This window comes from Helianthus annuus, chromosome 5 (assembly GCF_002127325.2).
Source record: "Helianthus annuus cultivar XRQ/B chromosome 5, HanXRQr2.0-SUNRISE, whole genome shotgun sequence".
Taxonomy (NCBI): Eukaryota; Viridiplantae; Streptophyta; class Magnoliopsida; order Asterales; family Asteraceae; genus Helianthus; species Helianthus annuus.
In genome coordinates, this window is record NC_035437.2 from 19,861,854 (window position 1) to 19,871,709 (window position 9,856).

Genomic DNA, 9,856 nt, shown 5'->3' on the forward strand with positions numbered 1-9,856 from the left:
ACTCTACAAACAAAAAATGTATAAAATCTACAAGCATAATGAAATAAAATTACATGTTCATGGGAAGCTACAAAGAATGAGATACAAACATGATTTTTATAAAGCCATTTCCTAAAATAACAATTTAAATACATACAATCAAACCTAATCAACATAGTGTATAATTGTATATCCTTGGCACTTCAAAGCATAAATGATGTTCATCGTCGTAATAGTTCTCCGGCGAGTATCTTCGGTGTATTTGATGGCATCACGCATAACATCATCTAGAAATTGAAAACCGTAGGATTATGATCCATGTGATACCTAACAAAATGTGTTGATTGGTTCACTTTTTTGTTGCTATTAACAACTTCACTCTTAAAATATCAATTTAATGGTGTTGTATAACTTTTAAGCATTTAATGGTATCTTGTTATTTGATGCTTTGTATTCTAAAACACCACCAAAAGTTGATTTGATACCACCAAAAAAAAATGGTTTTGTAACAGTGAAACAAGCTTACTAACATATAATATACTAATATTTGTACAATAAAATTATAAAATCCATTATTACATAATAAATAAATAACAAACAAATTATGCTCGAGCTCAAAAAAAATTAAATTAAGCGAGCTGACTTGCTCAACTCAGCTAGGAAGTAAGAGAAACTAGAATGTAACACACCACTTTCCTAAAGCTTTGTAGCAAAAAGTGTATGAAAATCACATAGCTGTTGCAACGAAAGTAGTCAAATTTTCAAGGAAGTCTCATAAACACTAGCAAGCACCAAAACTTAGGAACAATGTTTATTATTGCGTTAACACAACCAAAGATTGAAGCTCCATACAAGATGCAGATTTGATAGAAAAAACTAATAACCACAAATCATGAATACCCAAAATCCCCAACTTTTAATCAAACAACCCCATTAAACCGACCTCCCCCTCAGATGACTCTTCTGGCTCTTCCTTCTGCTCCTTTTCAACAGCTGCTGGTGCACCACTTGAACTTGCACCCACAGAAACTGGTGCTGCTGCAGCCTCAAATTTGCTTGGATCCTGCCAATAAAATATACATAACTTAAACTCAAAACAGATAAGGGTGTTTTAGAGGGTTTTTTTTTTTTTTTTTTTTTTTTTTTTTTTAAATTTGGGGTACTCTTCTTTTGCATACATCACAAAGAGGTAAAATCTTAGCCGTTTTCACAAGGAGACTATGCCCGGGGACGGCTCTATTAAGGGCTCAAGGGGGTGTCCAGGATGCCCCTCAACTTTGATGGCCAAGTGCAATATATCTGTAAAAAAATATTCTTTTTGGGATACAACTGAATTTTTATTCTAGATACGTCACTTGCAACGTCATCGCCAAGAGTGAGCTCTTTCGACATCCCACTAGCAACTTCTTGAGACATCGTCATTGCCAATGACGACCTCTCGAAAGATCAAACTGGCAACCTCTTGTGAGATCGCCATTGCCATTGATGATGACCATCCTTGTAAAACATGGTCAAAATTTTACCCCTCTTGATGGATGCAATATTTCTTATTCTAAGGATTAAAAGATTTAAAAGAAAAGAGTGTTGACCTTCAAGTATTCTTTGGCTTTTTCAGCATGTTTGAAGGAGTATTCAGTAGCTACAGCCATAGACAACACATTCTTATAACCATTAACAATCATATGTGGTGCAGCAGCCAATGAAGGGTAGCTAACAGCTAAAGAAAACGCAGCAACTTGCGAAAGACCAACAGCAAATTTCTCAACAAGATCATCTTCAGTGAGGTAAAGCACTTCAGGACTAAACACCGATCCATTTTCGTAAACGTACTGAACGATCAGTCCATACGAGAAGGGTTTTCGTCCGAGTTTAGTGAGCAATGCAGCTTCTGAAGAACCCACTTTTTCACCCTTTTGAATGAGCTCCACAGGGGTTATGATTTCTACTGTCCCTTTGTTAATCTTTGTGGGGATGTTAAGCACCTAATGGTTGATTCATTTGAAAGAAATGAAATGGTTAGAGGTGATTAAAATTTTTAGGAAAATGAAAGAATGTATTAACCTGGAAAAAGGATGTTTGTGAAGGGTCTAGTCCAGTGCTTCCCGGTGGGACGACAACGTCGATTGGGGCAATGAGACCAACTCGTGCGGGTGCTGCAACCTGTTAAATCATGCGTTTTTTATAGGCTCATTCTATTCTCACACCTTTTGACGCCAGAAAACTATGTACTTGCCACTCGTTAAAGTAATTTCTTTTTCCTTTTTGTTTTTAATTTAATTTTGGTAACTTTTTTTTTTTTTTTCCCATTAAAGTATGACCGAAACTATAGGTGATCACAGACTTTAAGACTGTTTTGCAACAAGATCTTGGTCGGACTCTAATTTTGTGTTATGATTTTGTTCGCAAATCAATCGCTATTGTTACGACTATTGTTTATCGTAAGTTTCGGTAACAATTGCTCAGTTTTCTAGTACCATGCAAATCGGTTGTAAATGACTAAATAGCTTTTAGCTCCATATTTGTGACCGAAAATGTGGTGGCAAAAATCTCCGTGTTTCATAATGTAATTTTGATTAATTTGAGACTGTTTTGCCACAGGATTTGAGATGTTTTTATCTCAATCCTAAAATTTTGGTCGTACCTTATATTTTGCAACAACATCGCTCACTTCCTTAAGATCTCCTTTTGTAAAAACCAATCCAACATTCCCCTGATCCAAATCCAATGCACATAATCAATCAATCAATAAATCAAATACATTTTAACAAAATAATAATAAAAAAAATAAACACAACAAGATATAAGGTACCACAAGAAGAGGAACGAGGTTGAGGACATCCTTGTTGCCTGTCTTCTCAGCATGGAGCCTAATGGTCCTCTTCATCATAGTATTCTTCCCCATTAGAACAATGGAGTCACCTCTTAACCCATGCCGTATGTTCTGAAGCTGGTTCGAACCCACATTGTCCGCACCAACCACTAGTATCTGTGTATAGTGATCCAGAAGCTTACTTAGTTTGGCGTCGTAATTCATCTTCTTCTGCATCTTGGTCAACTTTACTGCCATGTTGATTAGTGTGGGTGTGAATGTATGATATCAAAAACCTTAAAAATGAAGAAGAATGGTGTGCATGAAGGTCCTTTTGTAAGTTAGAGTTGTGATTCAGTTATTGAGAGTGAGAGATACGTGTTGAGTGATTGGACCGAGTTTCACTCGTTTTTGGTAACTGATTTGCATAGTTTTTCATCTCTTACAATACTCGGTGGTTATTATTACAATTTAAAAAACAATGTAATAAAACTAAAACAGTAAAATCTATTATCAAACAAATTACTTTCATATTGAAAGTTGCAACTACTACAAATAGTCATTACTAAACTAGTTTTATTGAAAAATTAAAATAAATATTATAAAATTTTGGATATATATTTTCGGGAAAAATTTTTTCTAAACTAGTCTTAAACCCAAATACTAATCTTGAATAGGTAAGGGAGATCATGATGTTCTGAGTGACCTAAATTCGATTCATGCCCTTCCCATTATATTTTGTGGCACCTGGTGATGATGGGAGACTTGGCGAATAGGTGGAGTGGAGATCGCTAGTTCGATCCTTGAACAAAGTGGGTTTTACCTCACCGCACTGTCGTGCTTTCGGGCGAGTGTTCACGGGATTCGGCCATAGGTGAGGGTTTTCCTCGATTCAGAGACGAGTGTATCCCGATGTGATGAATTTCGGCAGTAGCTCATTTAAAGGATTCGTTGACAATTAAAAAAAATACTAATCCTGAAGTTAAAAGCTTACCCATTTGATTTGGGTTCAATTATAGTTGTCATCCCTAGAGAGTGCATGTCCTTGCATTTGGAAGGTAGTGGGGCTAGAGTAAGGGGTTATTTGTCTACCTCTTAATGAGGTTTTTAATGGTTCAGACATTTTACTGGTTCAACACTTAATGGTTCAGACTGTTTGTTTCACGAGTAGATGTCTGAATGGTTCAGACATTTGCCTCTGAATGGTTAAGCATTGTACAAAGTCTGAATGGTTAAGACCTCTAATCTGAATTTGTCAGACATTTGCCTCTAAACGGTTAAGCGTTATACAAACTCTTAATGGTTCAGACCTCTTACTGGTTCAGCACTTACTGGTTCAGACATCTTACTGGTTTAGCACTTAATGGTTCAAACCTCTTACTGGATCAACACTTAACCATTCAGATGTTGTCAAACAGCTCCTAATTTCTTTCTTTCTTTATTTTTAGTATTTACACTAAAGTGTATATATATGCATTAATTACTTGTACACCATATTTATTTTTTATATTAATTTAAACAATAATTTGTATAACACAAACTAATATAATGTATTTACTAACAAGATATTTTTTCTATTTTAATAGGTTAACTAAATTAAGTGGTGTAAAAAGTATGAATTTAATTTTTGAAGTTTGTGTTAAATAATGTCATTCATATGTTGAAAATATTATATATATTAATTTAAACTTGTCATGAACAATATTTTAGTTTTATTTTCGCAATATTGTTTTTTAAGTTTTCGTTATTTTATTGTTTTATTACATTATTGATTTTAAACTTAGATTTTTTCTCATATAACTTTTAATATACGATCAAAGTATCTATTATCAAATAAAAAACCATAAAAATAAATGTGAGTCGTACATGGGGTTGTTTGGTTTAATTCAGTACAGTTTGGTGATGCTGTAGTGTTAGTTAATCAAAGTAAAAACAATAAAAATAAATACCGGTACCGATGTAAATATGTTCAATCGGTTTCGATTTGGTTTGGTACCGCAGCGGTACAATATCCATTTTCGAAAAAATATCGCAATTAACTAAAATAAACATAGAATGTAAATGAATCGAACCGATATCAACTAAACAACATCCTACTGGTATCGATATTCATTTTTATTGTTTTCAATTGATGTGATGTTTTCTCTTTCGGTTACTACAGCGAGTGTCGGTATCATACCGAAGCAAATTGGAAATTGAAACTGACTGAATTCCCGTCGCGTAGCGCGGGAGAATCTCACTATATATTTTATATATATGAACTGAATGTGGTAATGAATAATAAAAGAGTAACCAAGAATTTTTAAATAATTGATTTTTAATAGTATTTTATAGCTTATACAATTTGATTGCATTCGGTATAGAAATAATTGTTTTTAATAGTATTTATTGATTATGCAATTTTATTACATTCGGTATAGAAATTATCATGTGTTTTATATCTACCGAAAATGATAAAAATGAACATTGTATGAGCACCGCACCGATGTTGTTTTAATAGTAGCGATCGGTTCAAACTGTCACAATACCGGTACCGATATTCGTTTATCGTGGCAGATGGAATTGTATAATTGATTTTTTTTTAACCGGGAAACCATAAAAATGAATCTGTGTACCGGTACCGATGTTTGGTACGATAACAATACGATATTAGTTTATCGAAAGAGAATACAATAAAATAAATATTGGCACCGAAACCGTGGTTGTTAGTTTGTTTCACTACGGCAGCAGCACGATATTCGATATCACACAGTAAACCATAACAATGAATACATACGAGTACCATTGTTTTTCTGCTCAATTTGGTATGATATGGTGTCAGGTTTGAAAGCAAAAGCACTAAAAATAGATACCAGTATCGAGACAAATGTTTTTCATGGTTTGGTTTATTACGATAGCAGCAGAGTACTCTTTTTCTATAAAAGATAGAACGCAAACAAACTAGGACAATATCATTTGAACAACATCAATATCGATATCCATAATTGTTTTTATTGTTGTCAATCGATGTAAGGCTTTCTTTTTCTATTCGAATCGCAAGTGACGGTACTGTAACGAATCAAATTGATACTGACTGACTTCCCGCCGCGAAGCGCGAGAAAATATCACTAGTTTAATATGAATTTTAAACAACTGTGCGAGTGTTTAATTGGAACATAGCTATGATCATAATCTGACCTTAATTAGCTACATTATAAGTGGTAGGGACACCCATCACTTATCACTCATCATTCACTCACTCACAACTTCAATCAAGTTCCGCCATGTCATTAATCATTATTCCATCACTAGTGATGGATTTTAATGGAAATGCCCATCGTTCCAATTTTTAATTTGAAACGGTAACATTAAAACGGTCAACAACCCACAACGTTCCAATTTTTCAAAGTTTCATGCGTGAAAAACTTGACGCGTGATAAGATCCACGCGTGAAAAAATTGACCGGCGGCGGTGTTTTGTTTCCATCCACGCGTGATGGGGTGGTGATCACGCCCCCCCCCCCCCCCCAAAAAAAACTAGTTTATTATTATAACTAAGTTGTTACAAGTTGCTATCTCACAATTACGTTAAAATAATTGATATGTATATCTCCAAACCAGGACATAATGAAACCAAAGAGGCTAACACCTTTAGATTACTCAAGTATCTAGTTCATTCAAAAATGTAGCATAGCGTAAAACCCACATTTTCGTAAACCATTCTAGGGTGAGGGGGGCACCTTACCCATTTACCCAAGTACTCACACCTATAAACCAATAATACTATACCACATAACACTACTCAAGTACTCAAAAGTTAGAAGGGCACCTTATCTAACTACTTAGGCTCACAATCCAATAATATTGTGCCACTTAGCTCAATCCACTACCCGCTACTTTTTCTCTCTTTTCCCATACACATCCGAGTATGAAAACTCAGCCAAGGTACTCGATCCCCTTACTCTGAGGTGAGAGGGCACCTAACCCCTCTTACCCAATCCCATGTGGAAATACCTAGAGGTGGTCGAGTATGACGCCCCCTCCCCTTACAATATTTTTAATATCACATGTATTATTTCACAAAAAAAGGTCCCAAAAATGTCGTCAGTTTATAAAACGTATATAAGCATCTTTAAAGAAGTGAGAATTGTTAGAGTTACATTTATAATCTAGATGTACATCATTCTAAGGGTGTGCTCGGTTCACGGTTGTTTTAATGAATTAGAATTTATTAGAGGAATTATCTATTCTTATTTTTCCACTAAAGTCAAACTTAATCTAGGTTAATCTTGACCGTTTAAATTCTTCAACTTTTAATCCTGACCTTTCAAAATCCGTTTTTCATTCTAGAAGCAGCAGTTACCTTCTCCACAGCAGTTAGCAGTTAGCGTGTCCCCTTTTTTTCTCCCCACGTCGCGTCGCCTATATCCTTATACAACCTATCACTATAACGAAATAGAAGAAGATGATGATTCAGAGATCCATGTCCTCTACCCGGCGCCGATTCCACAATATCTCTTCATCTTCATCTTGGTTGATTTCTATGCTCCATGGTGTGCGTCAATCACCTAAGGTAGGTTTCAGATTTCTGTGTATTTCCTTTCATTTGTTAATTGCTCTTTTACATTGTCACATTTTTCTAATTTGATTTTAATCAAACGAAGGCTTCGAAGAATGGTGGAAAGCGAGTAGAAACTATGAACAAAACGGTACGATCTCAGTAATTTTGTTAGGTTTTGTGTTTGTACTTCTGTTCGTATTCAACTTCAATTTACGGTTCGATTATTTTTATAATCTAGGAGAAGTTAGTGAATTTGTTGTTTAAGAAGAGGCGGGGGCAGTTTAGAATCGGTGGAGCAGTCTCTGAGATTGCACAGGTAATTACCAAATTACTCTTTAAGCATATTGTTTAATGTTTAATGTGTTAATCATGTAACTCTGCTATTTGCAGGGTAGGTTGGGTCCAGGGAGGTTGCATCACTGCATGAGATTAATTGGTGCAGTAGAACATGGGATGCAATTAATGGTTCAGAGGTCTCTTCAAAGAAGAACATTTGGGAAATTAATAGCTCAGTGTGGTTCCTTTGTTTCTGATTCAGCCAAGGTAGTTACAAAATAGTTTTTTTTTCCTTTTTGGTCCGTTTTTGTTTCATTTACAAGTTAAAAATATTATAATGAAGTGTCTAATAGATTTAGAGAAAACTAGACTATTAATATTTGAAGTTGCAGACCAACTTGATCAGTTTGGAAACAAGAAAGCTCGTGGGGCCCTTGCAATGGCGAAGGTAAACTTTGTTCCTTCCATCAAATTTGACCGTTTACATGATATTAGTGAAGTTTGGGGTGATAAATCCGAAAAAAAAGAAGTTTCAAAGAGAGTAATAGATTGGCCAATGCCATATGATAAGATTTAGAAATGATGCAATTATTATATTGAGTATTATATGCCTCCAGTTTCCTTTTGAACTTGCACATGCACATTTGTACAGGAGCATTGGATATGATATCATGAAATAAGCATCTGATGCTATGTATACTTATTTTTTCATAACTAGATATCAAATTAGTTAACGATAACAAATTAACAATGTTAATTCTCTTGTACATGTGGTGCATGTGTCGTAATTTTTGAGAGATGGTTATGAGTAAGAAGCATACCAAGAAGAAATGGATAATGTGATTAATGTTCAAATGAATGTGAGTTCAGTCTGATTGGAAAGCTCATCTGAAGATACCTGGAACCCTGAGTGAGTATAAATGTGATAAGTGGCTCTTTGATTTCAAGGTTTGATTTTTATCAAAAGATTGTGTTATTGGCTAAAACATGCATCATCATTTGTGTTTGAATGCTGAAACTTTCGTTTTTGTTTATATGAAGGAGGGATAGCTTTATTCCCCACAAAGCATTTTGTGAGGCCTTAGCTTTAGCACCCACAAAGCAGGTGGACAGTTCATTGGCTACCGCTAGTAAGCCGATTTATTTCTATAAAGCATAAATTGCATCATTTTTTAACTATTATATATTATAATGACAACGGTGAGTATAACCGTATGATCATGCTGAAATCAGACACTGGCCTTTGAAAGTCGACGATTAGCATTACAAAATAGGAGTTTATCCCAATTTTTGTAGTGGATTCAGCCAACACTAACATTTTCTTTACAAAATTGTGTTTAACATTTGGGTAAACTTTGTCCTTTATGGAGCCGAATATGTTGAAACCAGCAGACCCAGTTGCAAAGGTACGTCCTTTCTATTAATCATTGTAGTAATATTGTTTAAGCTTTCAAGTGAAGAATCAACATCTAATTTTTGTTACAAAACAGCCGTTGAAGCCAACCAATGATGAAAAAAATGTAAGTTTTACTTCATGTGATGTAATTACCTGATTATGGTAGTTATTGACTACTGCATTTTGTTTTGTAAAAGTGTTCCAAATATATGTAACTATATTTATAAAAGTTTTTACATCTAACCTGGGAAAATTTATGAAGAGTAAGAACAATGAGGCGATAGTATAGGTATCTTCAAACACGCAAAGTACCTAACTTTACTTCAGCAGGTCAACAACATGAAACAAGGCCCCATGCGAGGTCGAGGAGGATGATCCACAAAGCGAAATGAGTTAAGGGGTAGTGCACGGTTGAACATTATGAAACATTCCGCACAATTTCAGTAATACTCTTTATCGTTTTGTGGTTGTTTTACTGCTACATTATTTTTTTTGTTGACTTGAAAGATTTGTGCTTTTATTGGACACCTTGTCTTATTTTGTTCATAACTCAAAGAAAGTTAGTTTTGCCATATTATTACCTGAAAGTAACTGTCCACCGGACGAGTATAGAACTAGTTGGTATTTATGGAACAAGATCTTAAATTGAAACTTTTCAAAAGAATAAGAATTTAATTAATAAAATACAATTTATTAAAAAATTGAATTCGTAATGAAGAGGAGTGATAATATTATAATAAAGGCGGTTACACGTTGGCACGTCCAATAAAACATCAATTTTAAGGCTCCAAGGTGTGGGGATCAGCCTTGGATTGTCCCCCATCCCCGCCCATTTGCCCCCCCCCCCCCCCCCCGCT

General features: G+C 34.9%; 1 protein-coding gene across 1 annotated transcript; it reads right to left on the reverse strand.

The window, feature by feature from the left end:
* Positions 1 to 826: 826 nt before the first annotated feature.
* Positions 827 to 3,078, reverse strand: LOC110938612 (60S acidic ribosomal protein P0). Its single transcript, XM_022180823.2, has 5 exons — positions 2,789 to 3,078; positions 2,621 to 2,689; positions 2,041 to 2,139; positions 1,569 to 1,961; positions 827 to 1,042 (listed from the first exon to the last, which is right to left on the reverse strand). Exons 1-5 carry the CDS (start codon positions 3,044 to 3,046, stop codon positions 896 to 898), a joined length of 966 nt encoding a protein of 321 aa, XP_022036515.1. The 5' UTR covers positions 3,047 to 3,078; the 3' UTR covers positions 827 to 895.
* Positions 3,079 to 9,856: the final 6,778 nt, after the last annotated feature.

Excerpts from the sequence above, each read along its gene's own strand:
- LOC110938612 (XM_022180823.2), bottom strand. The coding sequence starts at position 3,046 with ATGGCAGTAAAGTTGACCAAGATGCAGAAGAAGATGAATTACGACGCC. Across the intron at positions 2,140-2,620 it reads ATGTTGTTGCAAAATATAAG|GTTGCAGCACCCGCACGAGT; the intron begins GTACGACCAAAA and ends ATGATTTAACAG. Across the intron at positions 1,043-1,568 it reads AAGCCAAAGAATACTTGAAG|GATCCAAGCAAATTTGAGGC; the intron begins GTCAACACTCTT and ends TTTTATTGGCAG.